The sequence below is a fragment of the Rhinopithecus bieti genome, unplaced genomic scaffold (genome assembly GCF_001698545.2).
Source record: "Rhinopithecus bieti isolate Rb0 unplaced genomic scaffold, ASM169854v2 scaffold_23236, whole genome shotgun sequence".
Taxonomy (NCBI): domain Eukaryota; kingdom Metazoa; phylum Chordata; class Mammalia; order Primates; family Cercopithecidae; genus Rhinopithecus; species Rhinopithecus bieti.
Genome location: NW_016811820.1, coordinates 2,863,624 through 2,888,211, shown reverse-complemented (window position 1 = coordinate 2,888,211; position 24,588 = coordinate 2,863,624). Strand labels below are relative to the sequence as shown.

The window sequence follows — 24,588 nt, the reverse complement described above, 5'->3', positions numbered from 1 at the left end:
CTTATGCTGTCTTACTCCCACAGAGCCCCTCAGAACCAGACCTCTCAGAGCAGCGACTGGCTGCTGTTGGGTGCCCCAGTTCATGCTCTGGGACTGATTCCATTCTAGTTTCCTTAAGGAAAGCAATAGGATCTGAGGCTATAACTGAGTTACTGCTTGGTCCACTGGAAGTTAGATGTTAAAATATCATCACTAAGGATAATGTGGTATAACCCCAATGCTGACCCTAGAAGGCAAGGGGATATTATCACCAAAGCATTACGACTTTGTTTTAGTTCATCCTTTTTCCAAGTTCCTCATTTCTAAAATAAATATTTAACATCTTTTCATCCAGGGTGTTTCTTACGAGGTTTAAATGAACTATATATGGTACTTTAACACATGTGGCATAAAAAAAAAACTTCACATGGTTGCACAACCATGTGAAATGTGCTTACCATTACTACTGAAATGTACATTTAAAAATGGTTAGGATGGTAAATTTTCTGTTATGTGTATTTTGCCACAAATGAAAAAATAAAGACAAGTATAGTAAAAAGAAAAAGCTATACAAACATCAAGTATTATGATTAATACACAGTTATTTTGGTGTTTTTTTAAAAAAATAATTTCAATTTTTATTTTAGATTCGGGGGTACATGTGCATGTTTGTTACATGGGTATACTGAGTGATGCTGAGGTTTGGGCTTCCAATGATACCATCACCCAGGTAGTGAGCATGGTACCCAACAGTTACTCAACCCTTGCCTTCCTCCCTACCTCCCCTCTCTAGTAGTCCCCAGTATTTATTTTGTTTTTAATGGTTATCATCATCATGTACATTTATTCCTGTAGACACAGACAAAATCCCAGTGTTCTGGCTGGCCTCCCACTCATTCCCCTATGGCTCCATCTCTGCTACTCAGGCGGTTTTGTCTCCCAGACACTGACCTACAGTTGGGATCACTCCTGCATCATCAATACATACTCTCTTCTGACCTCATCCAGTTGAAGGTCCTGAAAGCCCTTCACTGAGCTCCTATTTCCTCTGTCCTCCCACTTTTGCTGTGTGATTGATGGCACCATCAATACCGACCTGGTGAGCCTTACTTGAAACCTGAGTCATCCACGATTCCTCCCTGACCCCACTTCCCAGTGGTCACAAAATCATCACTTCAGAAATGCCTCTAACATCAGACTCCTTCCTTCCACATTAGTATGGTTGAGATCTCTGTCACCTCTCAAATCTCCCATTATGACAGGTTTCACCCCCTTCCACTCCATGCTTCATGCCACTGCCTGAATCCTCCTCCAAAAAGTCAATTCTGGCGTGTCATTCACCTGCATAAGGTCTTCAGTGGCTACCATGTGGATCAAGTCCAAACTCTCATCTTGCAGTGCAAGGCCTGTTTTTATGGAACTGTGTATACCAACATACCTTTACAGTCTCATCTTCCCCCACACACTACCATGGACCCTGACCACACACACAGAAGTTTTCATGCTTCTCTCCACATGCTAAGCCTTTCACAACTCAGTTATTTGCAAATGATATCCCCATGCCTGTGATCTACTCCATTCTTGCTACCTAGTAACATCTATTACATGTGCTGCAGCAAGGTCTAACTCAAATGCTTCCTCCCTTAGAGAGTATGGCTCAGTTTTTTGCATTCAGACATCATGCCATTCCTCAGAAACAGCATACACTATGGGGTCTTGTAATTCATCTAGGTACCTCAGCCTTCCCTTCAATTAGGCCATATTTCTCTGAAGATTTTCTATGTCTTTGTCTTCTTCCCATCCCTAGTTCCCACAACAGTGCTTGGCTCAGCATACAGTGAGGACTAAGTTTGTTGAATGAAACACAAGTGAAAGAAGCTATGAGTGAGCTTACTATTTTCCAGTCTTAGGAACGTTACTTCTGGAAGGCTGCCTGCTGAAGTTTAAGTAGTACTGCATTGCACGCAAACTGGATTCTCCAGGTTGACCACAATCGCTTTGGACAAAGAAGTTTCATTTTGTACCCTAGATATGTAACTTACTAATTGACATTCCTTGAGATCTTTGTATCTCTCAAGGTGGCTGTCTTATACTTGGGGAGTAATTCATTTGCTACTATATGTGTACTTAAAATATTAATAAATTCTGGAGTTTTCTAAGTGCATGTACACATGAACCCGCACTCTACAAAATCCTGTGTATTTCTATGGCTTTTAATAGCTTAAGCAAGATAGAACTAATCTGTGAATAGCAGTTAAAATGACTCTATGAATATTTAGGCAATTATTATACATAATTGTAAATATGTATCTATATTTCAGATTTTGTGATCACTATAAAGTATTAACTTTGGAGGACCCAGGCAGCTTCTACGGCTGTCAAGAATTTATGCCTAAAAGTAGTGCCTCATCCAAATGGCAGGCAGGTTAGGTTATGCGTCCTAGAACCCACTGCTGCAGGCCCAGCTCCCAACTTTCTGGGCTCTCTGCTGACTCCAGCAGCATGTACAGAGGCACCTCTAGAGCAGCACTTTTAGAAAACATGGTTCTGTCTTTCTACCCATAACTGATCAATCCAGGTGTAAGCACCTGGCTACACCAACCCACAATCCTTTCCTGAGCTAATCTCAGCCAGTCAGAATCTTTCCCTTGGATCTTAGCAATGGCAGTGGAAAAGGAGAGACAGTCTCTCTGCCTGTAGCTAAAGCTGAAAAGTGGATGGGTCATGATTTCTACCAAAAGGAGAAATGGAGTCTCCGAAAGAATCAAGATTCAAGTGGATGGGCAAAAACAAGTAGAGACAAAGCAAGGAGGACATTTAGCCCTCTGCTCACTGTTTCTGATGTCTAGTTGCCTGGCTCTGCCCTTCTGATGGTTTGGTTATTTTAAAACATTTAAATTCCAAAAGCCTAAACATTTCCTTATTTGTTAGTTTGAGTTTCATGTATATTATTTGAAACAAAGAGTCTTTAAAAGGTAATTCTGTTAACATAAACACAGTCAAAGCTGTTACAACTTAAGAGTTTCAAAAGGGCCCAGTGACTTCATGAAGGCTCTTCGTAAGTGCATAAGTTGCACTGTAAGCATGTGAGCATGTGGAGGTCCATTAGATTTTGTCCAGCTACAAAGATGGATAAGCCCCTTTATAATGAATAATTGCTTGGTAATTGATGTGTTGGGTAAACTCTGATTTTTCTCAATGTCTACTCTTCTTAAAGTGGGCCTACTTGCACAGCATTAGATGTCCAGGAAAGGGGTGAGGGTGCAAGTGTAACCTACTTAAACGCACCAAGTAAATAATCCACATATGTTGTCATGCTGTCTCTGAGGAATACATTATTTAAAATTATTGCTGCATTCTAAACAGACCATCTGAGAGAAATAATTACTTTTCCATGACTGGATCAATACTTTTGTTCTTATTCTTTACTACTTGAGTGATTGGATCTAAGGCCAGAGGAGAAACTAAGGTCAATCCCCTGGACCTATGGTAATCTAGCAGGGAAGATCAATGTGTGTGCTTGTGAGCCCAAGGAGGGGAGTGGGGGCAGGGAGGACAATTCTTAGTATGCTAACTTAATTTTAAATTTCTCAATGAGAAAAGCCATGCTTATCTATGGCTCTTCTGTTGCAGCATTTTAAAAACTGCCCTGAAGGTACAAGGTATAACTCACTTTATGTCTGGCTTATTGAATAAATTCATGAATTACAACCCTATCATGTACACAGTCAATGGTAAGAATGGCTTGTCCATTCTGTCCAGGGTGGGTAACATTTCAAGCTTGGAAGAGAAGGTGATGAGGGGACTAGAGAGGTAAAAAGGGGTATTTCTGTGGCAGAACAAAAAGTCATGTCCACACTGTGGGCATGAAAGTACATTCGAATGTCCAGCACTCAGAATCCACCAATATGGAATCTGCAGTCATTTTACTCTATATGGCAGTCTATGGGCCTGATCCATATCCCACTAATTACTGGGAGACAACCTTCAATTGTCCTTTTAAAGAACATGATTCAACGTAAGTTTATTAAAGCCTTTCCAATAAGAATATAAAAGAATAAGCATTTGCCAGAGTGACTGCTTAGTCTTAACCTATCAAAATAAATGCCTTTCAAGCACCTTAGAAGCATCATTTACATGCAAGTAATATGCTAACTGCAAATGGGACTTATTAATTAATTAAAGCTCATCACAGAACATCTTCTTTGAGTGATATTTTGTTGGATGTTAGTTTGAGTTACAACAGAAAGTGATAATATACTCTTTGAACATTTCCTTTTATTCCAACGTATTACTATTCTCCCTGGTCTTTTCCTATCAGCTCTCAGGCTTATTGGAACATGGCATGTGGGAGAGTCCAGCTTAGCGGCTAAGAGCACTGCCACACCGACCTGGGTTTGAAACCTGGCTCTGCCATTAACCAGAAGCAAGACTGGGCATGTTTGGTAATACCTCTGTGACTCAATTTCTGCCTCTGAAGATGGGGGATAATAGTAGCACCTATCTATTAGGATTGTAGTGTAGCTTAAAAAGTTAACATATGTATAGGACATCTAAGCACTATTTAAACAATAGTTATTTCTTTAACTCTCTGTAGCACTGAACACTAGAAACCATATAGAATTTGAAGTCAGAAGGCTATTTCTGCTATCATTAGCTGTATAATGTAAGTTACACAACCTTTGAACCTCAGTTTCCTTATAAGTAGAATGGAGGTAATCACGCCTACACTCCATTGGGTTGGTGTGAGGACTGTAAAAGATAATGTGTAAAACATCTTGGCAAACACTTCTAACTGGGTTGATGAGACTCTATCAGGCTCCGTCCAGCTGCAGGGCTGGACATGGGTTCTGCCATAATGAGGACTTCCGCCTCCTTTCTTCAGTCTGAACATAGGCAGATAAGAACAATACAAATCAGCCTAAGGCTTGGCAGAGACTTGCACTTACCCTGGGCTCTCCTTGGAGAAGGAGTTTTTGCCCAATCCATCCTCGGGGCTGAAGTCATCAAGGAGAGAGAGCAGATGGCAGTGGCCACTGTGGGCGGCACCTGGTTATGTACACAAGGCAGCTAGTCACCTGCCAGTCTGGGATGCATAGACACAAACACATCGTCTGGTTGGCTCCCTACAAAGTCTTTCCCTGGCTTCTATCTCAGGGCAAGGAGACAGCAGCCCCTGCTTAGGCCACTGCCTGCAGCACCTCTGAGCAGGAAGTCAGGGCCCTTGGACTCCCCATCAGACTGCCTGCCTGAAGCACACTCTGGAGCTGGGGAACTTGCCTGAGAAGCCAGTAAAATTTTAATGCACTCTGTAGTGCGGTCATGTCATACTCGGTTATGGCAAATAATCCCAGATGCCTGCAGAGGTAAAATGGAGCTGTAATGTGCTTGCCTCCTAACCCGAGCTGACAGCAATGATGTACGACTACCATTAGTGGAAAATATCACTTCAACTAACCCATGATCCAGCTCCGCTCAGGGTCACATTATCCATGAGGAACAAATTACACTCCCAAAGTAAATACAAATTTTCTACACAAAATGGGTACAGAAAAAGGGAAGGGGGTGATCCGTTCCCTTCGCCAGCACACTGCTGAGTGACACAGATGATAAAGGACAGGACAAATCATTGGCTGACAGAGTGCTGTGCCGTAATCAGCTCAGCCGGCACGCACTCCGGCCGATAAACACTATATTCTCCCCTTAGTGGCAAATACATAATCTTTAACACGGACATGGCTGCTTCAGATATTTACTACCATTTGGGCTGCAGGAACAGCCCAGCATTTGCTGTCAAAAAGAAAAGGCCCTGTGGCCCTGATGGACCCAGAGACCCTCTGCAAGGGTGAGAATCAGTGTCTGGGGATGGACAAGAGGGTTCTCGAGGGGGCGAATTATAACTCAGAACAAAACTACCTTAGGGGGTGCAGTGCAGGAGCCACTGTGAAACCATGGCCTCTTCTCCTATGTGGGGTCATAGGAAGAAAATGGTCTGCAGGGATGATATGGGGTTCATGAGGCTCTGGACTGGAAGCTCAGAAATTCCTCTGCTCCAGCTCTGCTCTTCCCTGTACTTTGTGGGTGACAGAGGTGAGGGTCTTTTCCTTTATGAGACTTGTATACCAATAAAGCAACTTCTGGGTAGAACACTAATATTTACAGGGCCGTATGTGTCAAGTACATGCTAGGCATGGGGTACTTTCAGGGATTCTATGATTTAATAAAATATTAAATGTTTACACATATACAGATACTTAAAGGAAGACTGAGTTCTGTGTCCAAATATGGTTCATGCTAAGTCCACCGATTGGTGTAGCCTACATCCCTAATTAATCATGGGCTGACTATGATACCCATCTGTAAGAGTTAAAATATATACCTTGTCTATAGCCCTTCCCTTCTTACCTTGGATAATTGCATTCCAGGCCAAAAAAAGAAAAAGGTCCCACTTCAGAAGAGCCTGTACATTCTAAGTTGCTAGTAGACCCAAATTTTATTCATTCCATGTTTCTCGAGAAACCACCATGTTTGAATTTTTAGAAGCTAGGGCAGCTGTTTGGGTGGGGGTGAGGGTGGATAGATAAACAGGATCCAGGTCTCTTGCAGCACAAGTAGGTGAGACACAGAGGGGATGACAGCATGAGCTCCTGAATGGCACTGCTGGGCTTATCCCAACTCACCCCGATGTGTGGGGAATCAGCACGGCCTGGGAAGAGGACCCAGATTCTGGAATCCTAAGACACAGCTTATATCTCAGCTCCATCACTTATGCCTCATTTTTCTTATTTGTAAAACAATGACACCTGTTTGAGAAGATAAAGCCTTGAAAAGCCCTAACAGAGAGTTTGGCATGTGGTCACCGATGTTGTATGTGAGAATATATAGATCCCTACGATAAATACTTAAAACAGATCTTAGGAAGTGATGTTTTTTAAAGTGTTTTGAATAATGCAATGTTCTCTTTCATGTGAAGTGGTGCTTATTATTATTATTTAGTTGCTATTATTGACCCTAACCTTAGTTTTTCACTGATCTAAGATACTAGTAGCATCGTTGTTTTTAGACCAGGAAATCAGCAACTTCAAAAACTATGAACAGCACTAGAAAGAAACGATGAAGCCCAAACTGGGCTCCTTGAGTACTATAACCACCCACCACAGGGCTTCCTGGTCCTTCCTTATTTCAAAGACCCCATTCGGCTGTCTCCCTAAGTATGCATGTACTTGGAAGACCATGAATCAAGCCTGGTTTAGAACAACAATGGAGAAAGCTGCTTTCAGCTTTCTTTGGGTTATTCTTCGGGTACCTGAAGAGGTCATGCAGGACTACAGCTAGAACTTCTCAACATGTCCTCATGGCAACTGAAAGGGAAAAGCTCTATCCTGCATAAAAGAGAACCAATTTGACCTTCCCAGTTGTAACTTTAATTAGAAAAAAAGAAGTCCATTCATTCGTTGAATCTGGGGACTTCTTAAAGTATAAAGTTTGGACAATTATTAACACATCCTAATACAGATATTTGATTATATTTGTCACACTAGAATGGCACAGTTCTGAGGAGCATTTATCTGTAACTATCTTGCCATCCAGGAGTTCTCAAGGGGGATTAACTGACACACATGCACACACACACGTACATGACCAAAAAGTTCTATCTTTATTGAAGAGAGAACACTCTGCAACCCTAATACAGTATAAGACAAATTCTTTGACAACCAAAGAGCCTCCCAGGTTACACTCTATCAGAAGCCACTAACATGAAGCATGTTGTTCAAAACATCACCTGTACAAATGCCTCTGCTCATGACCCTGCTGGTATTCAGGTGGCTCAGGGCTCATGGTCAATTTCATGGGGCTGACAGCCATCATCTCCCCCAGCCTCCTCTTTGGCTTTACAACTTTCCCTTTGGACAAGCCATAACACCCAAGACGATGGCTCACTCTAAGGGGAAGCAGCAGGAACTTTTCTATGGGAACACAGAATCATGCAATCAACCTCGATGTTTCTGGAACAACTTCTTTTATAGATCAAGTAATGGTCATTACCAAACAAGTGAGTTCCTGAAACACATTCCGTAAGCTAGCTCTCTACCTAGTCCCCATGCTTTCCCAAATACAGCAGTTGAGGAACACAGATTAAATGAACTGCTCTGCTACCTACTCACAGGTATGTGGTGACAGTTCCATCAGAGTTAAGCAACTATAATTCTCATGTCAGTTCATCAGTAGATACTTGTAAGGACTCTGTTTAGACATCAGGTCTGTATGTAAGTTTCCTTCAGTTGCTTGAGAGTACAAATGCATATACCCAAGTATGTCCCCTATATGCTTATTCTCTTTTGGGAGACAGAGAGACAAAAGAATGGAGACAATTCTTACATAATCCTCTTCCCACTTTGGCAAAGGGAAGACACAATCACAAATTAATTTCCCCCTGGGCTGTGCCATGCTGTTGGGGCCTAGGTAAATAACTATTTGGAAAATGTGGATAGTCAGTGTTGGATCATTGAATCCTGCCTAATTTTCAAGATGACAAAACTAATGCTAAGCACCATTAGGTAACTTGCCCAATGCCATATAGCTGGTGAGTGAGAAATCAGGAATTGGGTCTTTTGAGTGCCCTTCTCCACCACCCACCTATTGTGAGCAACAGAACATCTAGAACCTGTTCTTTCTTCTCACTGTTTATTTCAAGAAACAAAAACTTAGCTGAAAATGCCTGACAAATTTCCAACAAGTATTTATTCTGTTGACCTGCCTACATTTAATTCAAAATCTGTACATTTATAACTTCTATCTTTTTCAGGTGCATAACATGGTAGTAATGAATAGATCATTGCACATACACACTCAGCATAAGTGAAGTAATTTTTGGTTTTGCCTGAAAATGTTATCATATGAACACCAGAACCGAATGAGATTCTGAATTTAAAATAATTTACCATAGAAATTTAATCCAAGCATAGTATCAATGTGAATTTGGGATGTGTGCAAAGTAATTAAGCCAATTGGAAATACGATGATTTTGGAAGAATAATAAAATGTCATTTTAAGCCAGACAAAATCTTGAAGGGGTAATAAGAGGTTGAGCAGATGGGCATCACAGAAATCATGCATCCAAAACAAAAAGCTCTTAGGCCAGGTGCGGTGGCTCACGGCTGTAATCCCAACACTTTGGGAGGCCAATATGGGTCGGTCACCTCAGGTCAGGAGTTCAAGACCAGCCTGGCCAACATGGTGAAACCCTGTCTCTGCTAAAAATACAAAAATTAGCCAGGTGTAGTGGGTGCCTGTAATCCCAGCTACTCGGGAGGCTGAGGCAGGAGAATCGCTTGAATCTAGGAGTGGGAGGGTTCAGTGAACCGAGATTGCGCCACCGTACTCCAGCCTGGGTGACAGAGCAAGATTCCGTCTCAAAAAACAAAAACAAAGTAAAAATCTCTGGAGACTCAGCCAAGAACTATAGAAATTGTCTATTTATAAGTTAGGAAACTTATAAATGGCTTAGATATATTATATGAGAAAACTGTAAATGAAATATAGAAGTCTGAGGAAGAGATCACAAATTCTGGGGGTACAGGAAATAGACATTGGGACTGTATGAGGTGCAATCGGGTTTGAGTACGAGTCTTCTGAACTTGGTTCACTTATCCCCTCCATTTGGAGATGAGTATCCAGGAAAGAAAATGTAAATTTTGCAAAACACTGAACACCTAATTCATGTTAAGCACTGTGCAAAGTATTAGGGATAGAAAGACAAGAATATGGATCCCGTCTCTTTCCCTGGGTGATGGCTGTCTGCTTTGCTGCTATGAAATCTGGAAAGGTGGAGATATTCCTTTCTAGCTACAAAATAGGACAGCACCTCCAAACTGTCTCCTGATCAAAATATATCCTATTTCAAAACTAAGGATGGGGGTTCCACAAGCAACAACGAGGGCCTTCTGAGCTTCTGGAATGTTGCTGAGGGTGCACAAACTTTACTGAGTGTGAAACGTGGCCAACCAAGGGATGGGACTCTTCCACTATAAGCACAAACCACATGTCCGGTCTTCAGTTTGACATCTCAGCAGTTTCTGACTCCTTCACGAGCCAAGTTAGGCATGTGGTTTGTGTTGAGTTAGGAACATAAGCCTTTGCTGGTTTTCTTTGCTGCTTTTCTTAGAAGCCCCTTCCCACACAAGTGAACTTAAAATGATCAAACACAACAACTTTTAGCATGAATTTAAAAATGAGCGCCAGGCATGGTTGCTCGTGCCTGTAATACCATTGCTTTGGGAGGCCAAGGCAGGAGGATCACTTGAGGCCAAGAGTTTGAGACCAGCTTGGGCAACATAGTGAGACTCCATCTCTACAGAATAAAATTTAAGTTATCTGAGTGTGGTGGCACACACCTGTAGTCCCAGCTACTTGGGAGGCTGAGGTGGGAGGATTGCTTGAGTCCAGGAGTTCGAGGCTGTAGTGAGCTAAGACTGCGCCACTGCACTCCAGCCTGGGCAACAGAGCGAGACCCTGTCTCTAAACCAAAAAGGGATGCACCAAAAAGTGTGTGAAAAGAGGGAAAGCAGGTGCGAATAATCAGTAGTATTGCATTTGCAGTTAGCCAGTGGGCCAGTAGGGCTGTCCTGGGTACAGGACACAGTACCAAAGCAAAGCCCAGGAGCAAAACAACCTTCTCCAGGTGGTTGTTCCTACTGCTAACGCACAGAGAGAAAAAACTGCAATCAGGAGTCATGTTATAAGATTGATAGAAAAGGAGAAGGATTCATTTCTGTGAGATTGTGTAGGGTGTACTGCATATATGCTTATGCCTGGTATCTACAGGCATAAGCATGGGTGGCACATGTCTGTGCACACAGGCAACATCTCTACAACTTTCAAGTTCTTCTCCTAAGCAGTCAAAATTTCAAGAGCATTAAACACGGGGAAAGATCATGTTTCCCTCTGACATTTATTATAAGGCCGTAGTTCTCAAAACCAGTTGTATACCAAAATTACCTAGGAAGCGTTTGAAAGAATACAGATGCTCTGGCCCTACCCCAGAACCTCTCTCCTGTGATGAGTTTCTGGGAAGTGATGGTGTTTGGCATTTGAGAACAGCTGCTGAAGGGACAAGAGCTATACAATCCACTTAATCACCATTTGATCCCTCCAGGACAGTACACGTGCTCTGGGCTCCAGGTTCTGCTCAGAGGAAGGCCTGATGTTTAGACAAGGGGTTTAAAAAGACACTGTTTCAGAACCCTTCAAAATTTAACACTTTAATTCAGCCTGTGTCAGGGAGAAGGGCCCTTGGGATAAAGGCTGAGCCTCAGATTCTGGGGAAACTCCCTCTGGCAGGTTCTCTAGAAGAACCCCAGCTTTCCAAAGGGGATGCTAGTCTTCCTCTTTCTTCTTTTTCTTTCTTTTTTTTTTTTTAGGTGAAGAGTTTAACACAATTTATTTTATGCTTAAATAATCGACTAGGTCATCCAGTGTATGGTTGTTGATACATATGTCATTAGAGCTATGTGTCAATGAATGCTGATTTTATGTGAATATAATCAACAAATTAAAGAATTGCACCAAAACCCAAATAAAAATGCCCTTGAAAACACAGCAGCCTTATTAACCTAATACAACACTGCTAGAATGGTTACAAATGATTGGCTTACTGAAAGGCGTCTGCATCTTATAGCCAGTACACAATACAGTAATAATTTTACAGTGTGCTGCCATTCTACTAGCTAAGGATTTCTGTTCAGTCCGTTTTAAATACCCCCAACTGGGGCCTCTTATAAGCACCATCCACCTCTAAAGCGGCAAGCATTTACCCTCTTTTAAGCACTAACAGATAGCATCCCACTACCCCCTAAAGCAACTACCGTATAGGTTATTTTGTTGTTGTTTTAGGTCATTTCATTGAAAAATTGGCAATAGCAACAAATATTAGATGAAGGGCTTTGTGTTTACAGATAAAATCTTTTGTGTTGCAGTATACTGTAGTGTTTGCAAAATTGGAAAAGATTTAATCAAAATATGATGATACACAGGCATCAAAATATTAGTCTTCCTCTTTTTTCAAGCGTCCTCTCTCATTTTATCTCAAGTAAAATGAACAAAAGCTAACATTTATTGAGCAGTTACTATGGACCAGGCACTGAGCCAGATGCCTTCATATATTTTATTTTATTTTAGATAATAAGGTCTCACTCTGTCACTCAGGCTGGAGTGCAGTGGCATGATCTTAGCTCACTGCAGTCTTGAAACTCAATTCTCCTGCCTCAGCCTCCTAAGTAGCTGGGCACATGCCACCATGCCTCGTTAATTTTTTTTCTTTTTTTTAAGAGACAAGGTCTCGCTATGTTGCCCAGGCTAGTCTCAAAATCTAGGGCTCAAAGACCAGAGCCCACTTTGTCCTGCCTTGGCCTCCCTAAATGTTGGGATTACCGTGATAAGCAACCATGCCTGGCCCTAAATGCTTTCATTTAATTGCTATAGGACTATGTGTAGAGCTGTTGTCACTCACATTTGACAGCTGAGAAAGCCGATGCTTGTCCACAACAAAATAGAAAGGGACAGAGTCAGAAACATGCGTCAGCCATCACACTGAGGCCCAAGTGCTTGGCCACTGGGCTATACGCCTTCCAATCAGCTTGGTCACATGCCATACACAAGAAAAAGGGTGTGGGTAGAAGAGGGAATGACTTTTAATCTCCACATTAACTTCATAACCAAATATGGGGTATTTCTTAGCATAATGGGCTGCTGCCAGTGGTGGAGAAAGAAAGGAAACAAAATAAAATATGGGCCAAATATTTGGCAATATGCATGTTGCCTCTTTGTTCTCACGATACCAATTCATTTCGAATGGGGGATCAGAATAATTGCTTAATTTGGGTGAGTAAGGGTGCCAAGTGCTGCTTCTTTTCTTAGCTCTCACTACAATGAAGAACAATCCGACATCTAAGATGCAGTGTTCACAGCCTTCTGTAATTCCCCACCCAGTTTCTACTGTTTTTTTTTTTCTTTTTTTTTAATGAGACGGAGTCTCGCTCTGTCGCCCAGGCTGGAGTGCAGTGGCGCAATCTCAGCTCACTGTAAGCTCCGCCTCCTGGGTTCACGCCATTCTCCTGCCTCGGCCTCCCGAGTAGCTGGGATTACAGGCATGTGTCACCATGTTGGGCTAATTTTTTGTATCTTTAGTAGAGACAGGGTTTCACTATGTTGGCCAGGCTGGTCTCCAACTCCTGACCTTGTTATCTCCCCACCTCGGCCTCCCAAAGTGTTGGGATTACAGGCGTCAGCCACCGTGCCCGGCCCAATTTCTACTCTTCATGAATGTCCTTGTGGCTATCTGACATTAATGTGGAATGTATTCACGTGGCTGGGAGGGGAGGATGAGGGAGATACTTTGCTCAGTGTCTCATCAAAGCCTTTTTGTGCACAAGTGTCTCTTGCATTTAGGGAAAGCTCTGCTTTTTAAGCCCCTTTTGGAGTCACTTCCACGTTAATTAGTAAGGGTATCATTTTATAAATTACAGTTTCATATCAGAGGAAAGCAGAGTTTATCTTAATTCAGTCAGCTGTGTGAAACACAGTACCCTAATTTTAGCCCGCCGGTTCTGCAGATCCCTATGGAGTAAGGGAATGGCAGGTCTTCCCGAGAGAAATCCCAGTGGGTCCCCGACAAGTCTCACTTTTGCCTCCAACAGCATCCCTGGTGGGGCTTGCTGAAGGGATCCCAGGACACTGAGTGGCATCTTTTCCACCATTAGCAATTCAGATTCGAATGCAAATCCTCCAAGCAACACATGAAAGCAGCCCTGGTTAGCTCTGTGGCTCCGATGGGGGCACAGGCAAGAAGTTTCTTCACAGAGTAGGCTGACAGGGGCCCAGGCTCTGACAGAGCATAAGTCTTGGAGGATGGTGTTAAAGTTGGTGATAATCTCAGTCCAAAAGGGGAAGCCTGACAGTCTTAACTGCACCAGGGCCAAGCAGGTGCGAGGGCAATTTGAGTCTCAACGGCTCCCACTGGGAGCCCTCTAGAGAAATGGCATGGGGCAGAACAGAGACAGATCATGTGAGCGCTGGTTGTGGTGCGGCCCCCACTTAAGACCTGCAGGATCACCACAGTCGAAAGGAAGAATGACTGGGGGTGCGGGGCAGGAGATGCGCCATGGATCGGAGGAACACTCCTAATGCCCCTTCCCTTCCTGCCATTGCCATTCTTGGACTCGCCTACAACCAACTATGTATCCGCTTTATTACCCTGAAATCAACTCAAGCTCAGAGTGGTGGGTGGGAGCTACCTTCCCAATACCCATTATTCTGACACTTTGCTTCTTGCACTTGGAAATGGAAACCCAGGCAATAACTACTCAGGAACTCAGGTGATGGGAAAGGACCTGGTGGGGTGCTCTCCGTATTGGTCCCCAGATCCCTCTGACAACCAGAGGCAAATTATTTCTAGAAATTACCAGAGTTAGATGATCATCAAGATCCATGGTTCAAGACAGCTCCAAAGGCTCCGAGGTCATTGACCTGGGATGAGGCCCTGGCACTGGAACTTATAGTAGCTCCCCAGGTGATCTGGGTGTCAAGGTTGAGGCCACTGGTGAAGACATTTACAAGGAATACAAAACTGGCATCCTTACCACCTTCTACCACTGCTGAAGACTGGTGATGGTTTTGGAATTCACATTTCCTTTTTTTTTGAGATGAACTCTCACTCTGTCACCCAGGCTGGAGTGCAGTGGCACAATCTCTGCTCACTGCAACCTCTGCCTCCCAGATTCAAGTGATTCTCCTGCCTCAGCTTCCTAAGTAGTTGGGACTACAGGTGCCCGCCACCAGGCCTGGCTAATTTTTTGTATGTTTAGTAGAGACGGGGTTTCACTGTGTTAGCCAGGATGGTCTTGATCTCCTGACCTTGTGATCCACCCACCTCGGCCTCCCAAAGTGCTGGGATCACAGGCATGAGCCACCACACCCGGCCCCACATTTCCTTTTAAGGAAAGAATGTCAGCTTGGTTGTACAACCCTGAATAAGATTTATCCTTTTGGAAAAGTGGCACAGACTTACAAAGTGAGATCAACCATTGCTGATAGATCTGGAAGGGCCAGAAGGTACCAGTCCCTCCCTGGGTACCAGTGATGCCCACCATGTGGGAATGTGGCCTTGGGGGTTCGGGGGGCCAGTGACCATGTCTTGAACACTGAACCATTACTGCTGTGCACATGTCCCTGGCACCCACTACACATTGGCTGCCTGAGACACCAGGGGTCCTACTTCCAAGGAGCTAAGGCTCCCGGGGGCTGGAGGAAGGAAGCTCCTACTTGTCAGTTAAACAAAAGAATAATCCACAGCCCCCTTTCCAGTGTGTACTTTCGCTGTCATCCAACAGCCCATTACCATGTCACAGCACAGCGCACCCTTCCATAGGTCACTTTGTTTAAAATGACATGGATAATGCACATGTCAGCAAGCTGACAGTCCTGGCCGTCCTTCAGAGATAAAAACCTCAAGGCGAGAGCCTGTTCTTATCTGGGGGACATGCATTGGTCTATCATCCAAGTCAGGCAGAACATGATTTCTCCAGAGAGCACTTTTTTCATTTCCTGATTTTAAGGAAATCAAATAAGCACCATTTGTCTTCATCTGAATATGCTTGACCTGCTCAAATGATGATGTCTCGCATTTTATAACAGGCTACATATGCTGAATTCAAATTAACGACAGTACAGAACAAGAGCCTTTAGATCTCTCTTGGAGGCTGGCAGCAGAGAAGGAGAGAAAAATTCTGGGTTTGTTGGAAAGATCCCACTAAATACTAACCACAGCATTCTGAATAAAATCCGCAAGCATGTAGGAGGTGAGTCAAAGCACAGGGCACAGGACAGATCCAGAAACAGGGGAAGGGAGGCCGAGTCCATCCTTTTGATGCCAAGCAATACAGAAACCATGATATTCAGGTAACTCTTCTCGAAATAACACAAAGCAGCAGTATAAATGGAAGGAAATTTGGTTGGGAACTGGGACGGCTAGAAGGAAAGACCAAACAGATAAATAATCCCTTTGCTTCAGGCAGCAGAAAGCTCACTTTACCGGGTTGTGATCCAATCTTCTGGAACCTCAGAAACTGAGTTCCTTTTCTTGATCCATGTTGATCTGGATACACAGAGGCTGGTGCCCATGAGCCTCGAAATAGAGCATGTACCTGCTGGAAGAACTGTCCTCCTACCTGGCTGTCTGCCCCGATGGGAAGAGGGCAGTGCCCATCAGACCTCCCTTGCCCACCGTACCCCATGATGAGATTCCTAGACACATACCATTAACATTTCTATCAAGAAGGCCAATAGGTACAGAAAAGCATATGGGTCAGTAAAATAAATGCAGAAATGACATTATAAATGCATACTAGCAAGTTTAATGTTCTCATCATGGATTTTAAAAAATCAGATGGTTATTAAAATAAATAATTTTGTCTTTTAAAATGTTTTTGGGTCTATGAGTCATCTTCCATAAAGTAAAAACTCAGTGTCACATATATGCAATATTAAAGGTCTTGTTTAAAAAAAAAAGTAGATCTGACAAATTAAACGTGTCATAGCATAGGAAATGTCACCGTGTGAATTATGCCCATCTTTCCTAAAGAGAAAAAGTCCTGTCAACATGAAGCTGGCATCCCACCCTGTAGCTGTGTGTGGGAGGACTCTGGTGTTCACAGTCTGTTATGTGCTGTGCCCACAATGCGGGGTGGGGGGGGCGTCTTACCTTCTCTTCCTGGTCACTGTCACTGTCACACTGAAAATGAAGACAAGAGAATAAGGGTTAGTGTAAGAATTGAGTATGTTTTTGCTTTTGATGCCTCATCCCCCAACCCTCTTACAAAAAAAGTGCAAGATAAGTAAAGGAAATAAAAAATGCTGTCTTCTTGGAAAGAGTTTCTCGAGCTCAAGTTCTAGTAAACAGCATCTGAAACAAAATGCTATCCAGATGCAAAAAAGGTGTTTTGTTCATTTCATCTGATGCCTGTACTCTGTGGCTCTTCCTCAGGTCAGTCCAGCAAGGTGCTCAATCATACAAGTGAGTGCTTCCCTCCCACCACAGCAGGGTAGAGGCGATGGCCCTCTAGGAGTCAGCCACAGGATTAAGGTGAATCAAGATTGTTCAATGAAATTCAGAGCAAAATCAATTTCTTAACGAAGACATTCTATCTTCAGTTACTGTGAATGGCTGTATCTCTCCCGGTGCTTTTCTACAGGAAAAGAGGTAAACCTCTGGGCATTGCAGTCACTCATTTGAACTTTGAAGGAAACAGAACATAATGGCCAAGGCTCACCACTGGTGATGGCTGCCTGTTCCAGTTTAGAGGCCCAGAGAATAGAAGGCACACTCCCTGTAAAAAGTATGCCGAAGACAAGAGGTCAGGGTAGTAAATCAAAAATATGGGCAAACAGATATGCTTTAGGGCCATAGACTCAGATCATATCAAACAGATCCCAAATTCCAACCATTTAGTTGGTTTGGGATAAGCAGAGAGTGATAATTAATAATTAACCCCAATCTTTGGGTTCCTCACGATAAGCAAAGGAAAAAAGAACACAACTTAAAAAAAATGAAGTGTTTTCTAATTCAATATTCAATGAAAAACTGGGGGATGTGTTTCGTTAGAGTAAAGCTCAGCAGATAATATATCCATTCATTCACTCAATAGCCCTTGATAAGGAACTGCTAAACTAGACTGAAATTCACCTGAGATACAGGCCTGGCTCTAAAGGAGCCTTCCGTTTAGCAGTAAGACATGAAGCTGGGATACAGACACTAGCAGGGGTGTGGCATGATCAGAGCTGCTTCCATGAGGATGACTTCCTGTGGGACTGTGGAGAGAGTGCACAGTGGGGAAAAAACAGGTCACAGGGAGAGCAGTTTGGCAGCCATTCCACTGTCTAACCCAGGGTGGTGCCACGGTTTAGGAAGGGAGAAGCAGATGGCAGAGCAATTCTGAAGGTAGAACCAACAGGATTTGATAACACATGGATATGGGAAGCAAGTAACAGGGATGCATCTAGGATGATGCCAAGGTTTTTTAGTGTGGCCACCTGGACATGGGAGTTGGTACAGCTTTGAACAGAAACAGGAAATAAATTTGCTTGTAGGCAGCCACTGCTGGCTAGATCCCTGCAGACAATCACAACTCCCTTCTCCCTAGTCTGTACCTTCTCCTGACACTCTGAGGTTAAAAATGCCAGGTACTTTCTTTCCCAATTTTTCTTGCAACTAAAGGTGGGAAAAGAGGTAAACCTCTGGGCATTGTAGTCGCTCACTGGAAGACCCATCTTTGGCCAATGAGATTCTGAAATCTGATGAGGGCTCTAGAAACAATTTTGTCTCCCCAGTAAACAAAGAAAAGAAGGAACCACCTGCCTCTGGCCTTTGAACATGAGTGTGTAAGAACATGATGTCTGGATATGTAGCAGCCATCTTGCAAAAATGAGGCAAAAAGACTCAGTACAAAAACAACAGAGTGGGACCAAGGGAAAAAAGCCTGACAGAATTGGACCACTGAATCCATCTCAGAGCAGCCTGCCTCAGGACTTTTATTCAGAAAACACTAAGTTACCTTATTGTTTAAGCTCCTATTAGAGAGCTTTTAATGGGAAGTAACAGAACATCCATCTAAATGGACTTCTTGCTATTATGAGACAACCTGGGGACTACTTATTCTTTTCAGACTAAGCACTCTGTACAAAAAGCATCTAGGAACTTACATCACAATCTTATAGGCTGGAGGATTAGAACATTTTCTACTTCTCCCATTGGTTCCTCAGTGCCACAGGTTAGTCAGATATTCAGTGACAGTGATTTAACCAAGTACAATGCATCATTTCCAACCCAGCTTCCAACCTCAGATTGTCTACATTTACATTCTTTGACCTGATGAGTAGTTTCTTTATTACAATAAGTCAAATGAGCTGAGAAAGAAATGGGAAGAGATGAAGACTTTGAAGCCCTAGAACCGCAGGTGGATGAGGAACAATAGTGTCCTGATTGTGTGATCTCTCCATTGCCTTTAATTAAGCCCTCTGTGAGGTTCCTAAGATCCGGGCACACTTTCAAGAGTGACAACGCACAATTCAGGAGGGGTGTGGAAGGCAAAGACTATTTTGCCAGGCAGGCTTATGTTCCCAGATGTTCACAGAGCTCCTTGTGAGGTAATCAATGACAGCTGAAGGCTGAGGCATCGCATTTGCCCACCTCCCCAAGGATCTGGTGTGCAGAGAGGAGGAGGAGTGGGGTATTTGGGAAAGAACCACCACTGTGCCCCCTATCCTAACGGCAGTATGTCCCTGGGAATGGTTATTTCTATCAAAGTGTTAAGCTTCCTGCTTTCCAACAGTCCAGTTCTAATTTCAAGGTCCACTTAATTCTGCATCAAGTAATTACTGATATACCCAGAAGCACCTTGTCTCCAGAGTTAAGCATATGGTGAAGAACTGAGACCTACTGGTATCCATTATGGAAGCAGCACGGATGCCAAGCCGATTAAAAATGCTCAGGCTCCCCACACAACATGCCGGGTGAGTGACAGCTCCTCGACAAGGCCAGTCGTGGAGTCTGCCAAAACAGTCTCTGCTGCACTGGGGTCCACATGGTGTGCTGAGAAAACAGTTCCATTTCTGGTATTAAATTCCCATACTGACCCGAGGACTTTGCCGTGAGCTCAGCAGGAGCGCACCATCCAATTTACAGCTCCACTCTCTGGAGCCTCGAGTGCCAGCCCCTGGCAGAGACGAATGATGGTCAACCCCTCCAGCTCATAAATTATGCAAAGGCAATAAATGCACTCAGCAAACAGCGCCTAACGTTTGCCTTGCCTGGCTCCTAACACACTCTGTAAAAAGCCAGAAGCTCGACACATACAAGAGGTCTATTCCACTCATAAAGGGGGTTTGTTGACAACCCCAGACGGAAAGCGAGCCACAGTCCTAAGGAGTCTTTCTGCTTCACTGGCAGCGGTTTATGGGCCTGCTTTATGAAAAAGGGAGGCTGTTTTATAGAGTCAGTGTGGGTAGAATTCATGGCCTCAAATTCACATTTAATACACCGTACAGCTTTCACACCCTAAGTTCAACACACTGTGGATTTTTTTGGCCAAATGATTCTTGGTCTTCAAAGGTTAAAAGAAGAAGTGTCTGCTCCTCGATCCCTAGATACCCACTCCAATTTATAAGAGTTCACATTGAGCCACCTCCTGATGCAGGTTTATGTTCTGCATGAGGCTGGGAAATGGAAAAGGCATGTCAGATGCAGAGACGGGGTCCCAGCAGATTTGACCATTTTAAGCATTTTGACATCGGGGTCCTGCTTTGGTTTATTAGCAAACAGGTTGCACACTAACTACCAGCTTGAGGTGACGGAGTACTCTCCATGACAAGATTTCAAAGCTCGCTGTGAAAAGCTAAAAATATTTCCTCCATTTTAAAAGCAAGAAATGAAAAGAGACAAAAAGGAACAACCAGGCCTTACAGCAATGACAGGTAAGAATTCGTGGTCACCCGGCCTTCAGACAAAGACGTGACCCAAACCATCACAGACAAAAGGAGAGAAAGAGGAGGTGTGCACGCCAGGCCACAGGCCTCAAATGCACAGTTAGAAAGGGACTAGTTCCTAAACCTGAGTCCTCTAGCCATCCCAATACTGCAATCGCTCAACTCCATCTTCACCGTCTCCTCCCCTGGTTTCATGAATCAAAAGTGAACTGCTGGAGGCACGGTCTTCCTTTCCCAGACAGGTCTTAACTCTTAAACAACCAACCAACCCACCCACCCAATCTTTCTCCTTTTGAAAATACAGATTTATGGTTGGGCAACGGGGCTCACGCCTGTAATCCCAGCACTTTGGGAGGCTGAGGTGGGTGGATCATGAGGTCAGGAGTTCGAGACCAGCTTGACCAACACGGTGAAATGCCATCTCTACTAAAAATACAAAAATTAGCCAGGCGTGGTGGCATGCGCTTGTAATCCCAGCTACTCAGGAAGCTCAGTCAGGAGAATGGCTTGAGCCTGGGAGACAGAGGTTGCAGTGAGCCAAGATCGCGCCACTGCACTCCACCCTGGGCAACAGAGCAAGACTCCATCTCACAAACAAACAAACAAAAAATCAAAAAAAATATTTACTGGATACATTTTTTAAAAAATTACCCATAAATCTACAATTCTTAGGTAAACACTTAATACATTTGTGTAAGTCTTTCCAGCCTTAAGGATATAATCCTCCTCATATTTCAAACATGCATTTTAAGAAATAAAATGAATTCCTACCATTTTGGAACCTGCTTTGGTTTTCACATAACACGTCAAATATTTTAGTTTAATCAGTAAAATTTGTCCTGTAACATCACTTTAAAAAATGGCAACACTGCAATCTGCTGTGTGGATTGTAACATAATCTAATAAAAGAATTCCCCAGTGCTGGGTATTTAGATTGTTTCAATTGCACATCCTAGAATTTTTCCCTTTGCACCCATTCACCAATATTGCTGTTTGTGACTCTTTTCAAGGCCCTTCCTTTTCTGCATATTCTTTAATGTCACCATCTCCCCAGAGTTGCATCTGGAGTTCTATTGTTTCTATGTGACTTTCAAGGGAGTCCTTAAAGATTCCCTTGGTCCCTTCTACCATGTATATGCTGAAACTCAAAAATCTCTATGCTCACATTTGCCAGATGTGTAACTTTGGAAAAGTTATTTAAACTCTCTGGGCCTTAGTTTACTTGTCTGTAAAATAGGGCTAGAAGAGGAGAATGCGTTAATACATGTAAACAACTTAGTGCATGGTACCAAGTATGTACAGATGATAAATGTTAACTATTATTAAACTTCTGTTGGGTATGTGCCCCCTCTTGAAGTGCGGCGAATGCCTCAGACTCAAGTATCCATCTAAATCTGGACTCAACATCTTTGCTCACCTTTGCCCCTCTCCCACGTTGCCCTTGGTAATAGCATCACCAAGCAATCACTCAACTGCGTAAGTGAAGAGTCTTATCCTTGACCTGATCCTTGAGCAGACTTATCTTCCTCTCTCACCCCACATTATTGATTCTACTTTCTAACTCTCCATCCCTGTGGCCATGGCTACTGCTTTAGTTCAGGGTTTTATTTTGTCATTACAAGAGGATAATGACCGCTTTCCAAGGTCTATGCTCTCTTCCTTTTCTAATCCAAGTCCTTACTGACCAGAGTGGATTTCCTAAATTTCTATTTGATGCAGATGCTTCACAAGGCCTATGAAGACCCTTCACATTCTGTTTCCAATACCCCTCAACTCCCAAATCCCAACCACTCTCTCAACACAATGCTTCTTAAGCTTTCTGCGGTGAAGAGCCATTTGTTTTTGTTTTGCTTTCTTTAATTTCTAATATGTTATGACAATTACTTTTGTAAAACATAATAAAAGTCAAGTTCTTGAAAATAAAAAAGAAAACAAATACATATGAAATACATTTAAAAAAATTATTAGATTTATGAAACACAAAATTATGCTACTGAGTTACTCTAAAAGTTTCCCAATGCTTACTCTTGACTGCCCATACTAACCTCACAGCAGGTTGGTTGCAAACAGCTTGTGGCCTGGCCCTGGTTGGCATCCTCGCATTGTGTGGCACTATCCTAACATACTTTGCTCTAGCCACACCCACTCACACTCAGTCATGCCATCAGTTGTCTGCATTTAACAATTTCCTCTACTGGGAATTATATTCCTCCAAGTTTCTACCTAAAAGCCTGACATTCACCTTCGAAACATAGTTCCTTTTTTGAATCTTCCATTACTTTTCCGGAAAAACTTAATTGCTTCTGTCTCCATCCCTTACAAAACTGTACTGCAGTTGTTTGCCACAACAGTCTTTCCTACCAGAGAATGAGCTCCATGTAAGGACAGTGCCTTGCTTATCTTTGTACCTCTAGGCCTTGGGACACAATAGGTGCTCAATTATACTAATAAGTCAATCTCATTCTTCTTGAGTATTGTTCAAACTGTGGTTGAGTCCATGCAGCATAAGCAAAGTATGATTTAAAAGGCAGGTGATTCCAAAGAGAAAGTACAGGAAACACTAATATGATTGCTTAATGCAAAGAGATGTATGTGTGAACACACTGAGGGAGGTTAAAATTGTTAGCAGAGCCTAGAGTTGGGGCCCAGAAGCAAATGTCTTCCATTAAAAGGCTCAGAAAAGATGCGATTAGGACTTTATTACACTTCTTCAAAAGCAAATATTTTTCATTTTCATTTGGGAATCTCAGTATCTGTGTTTTAAGACTCTGGTCCAAATTGAAATGAGCCAAGATCTGTGACATCTCTCTGTCTCATTCAGAATGTAGGAACAAGATGGAATTCTAGGTACCTTGTGGTGGAATGCATTCTTAAGCAGAGAGTGGCAATCATTGAATATATCACATACAATGACATTGAGGAGGGCATTGCTCTCTATTCTGCTCAATGGACCTTGCTGGAACAGTTATTTCGTATCTCAAATCCATTTATCATTGTCACCAAAGATGTCAGGGCTGAATACCACTACTGAACAAAGTTATTTCATTCTTGTTTCTGCCTAAAGGAAATGAGAGGAAAATGAGGGAGAACCCCAACTTGTAAACTACAATATCTAACATCAAGTATAATTTAACTTTGCCAGTGACAAAACAAATCGATTCCCCTTTGGGGCAGGCAGTTTGCCTGAGACCTTAAAGACATCCCTCACCTAAAAGCAATTTCAGAAGAAGCCACCTGCAGAAAACATGACACTTATTTTCTTATTTAAAGAAGTAAGATAGCAGCATGGTGACTAAAAACATGTTTACCATCCCCTGCCCAGCTGCCCAGTCCTTTGCTCATGTAAAAATGGGCCGCCATTTTGTGCCACACATGGCAGCTCTGATGCTGCCTGTTTTTCATCAATCCACAAAGCCCTATTTTCACATTGTTTACATTGCTCTCATATTGGTTTTGGACTAAGTGAAATTTAAAGCTACTGGGGCCCTAGAAATTTTAAAATTTTTAATCCTGAAAATGTTCTTACTCAGACCGTATTCTTACTGACTGTAAAAGAATGCCATTGACTCCTCCCCTCTATCTTAACAGTAACTATGCCTGATCAAATAAAATAGTTCAGATAAAATGAAAGCCTAATTCAAAAATTCATGTTGCAAACAACAGTTTACAAGAATAAAGCTTTTGGCAATCACCTAATAAGCCCATTTGAAAATAATATGAGGTCCACCAGTCTTCAATTGTTCAGGAGATACAACAGAGAATCAACTCTCAGAAGCCTCTGGAATTTGGTACTGATAACCCAGCATTCCTGCATGGGGGAGTTCTCAGAATCTGACATTTTGGCAAGTTCTCCATTTGAACTGGCCAGAGCTCAAATAACCAGTGTGATCTAAGGGGGCTAAGGAAACACTTCTTATTCCCCCTCCAGTGTCTCAGATAATCACACTTTCAACCAACAACTTTCACATAACTACTATGTGCTAGGTTCATTCTACCACCCATTAGAAGTGCAAATATATTGACAGAAATCAGGTTGTCCAAACTTGAAGCTTTTTTTTTTTTTTTTTTTTTTTT

General features: G+C 42.8%; 1 protein-coding gene across 1 annotated transcript in view; it reads right to left on the bottom strand.

The window, feature by feature from the left end:
- The window catches only part of AUTS2 (activator of transcription and developmental regulator AUTS2), a 1,233,574-nt gene that overhangs the window by 354,086 nt on the left and 854,900 nt on the right, over positions 1-24,588 (bottom strand). Inside the window, 1 exon segment of the mRNA XM_017895186.1 lies at positions 16,736-16,765. Coding sequence (XP_017750675.1) covers positions 16,736-16,765 — 30 coding nt within the window.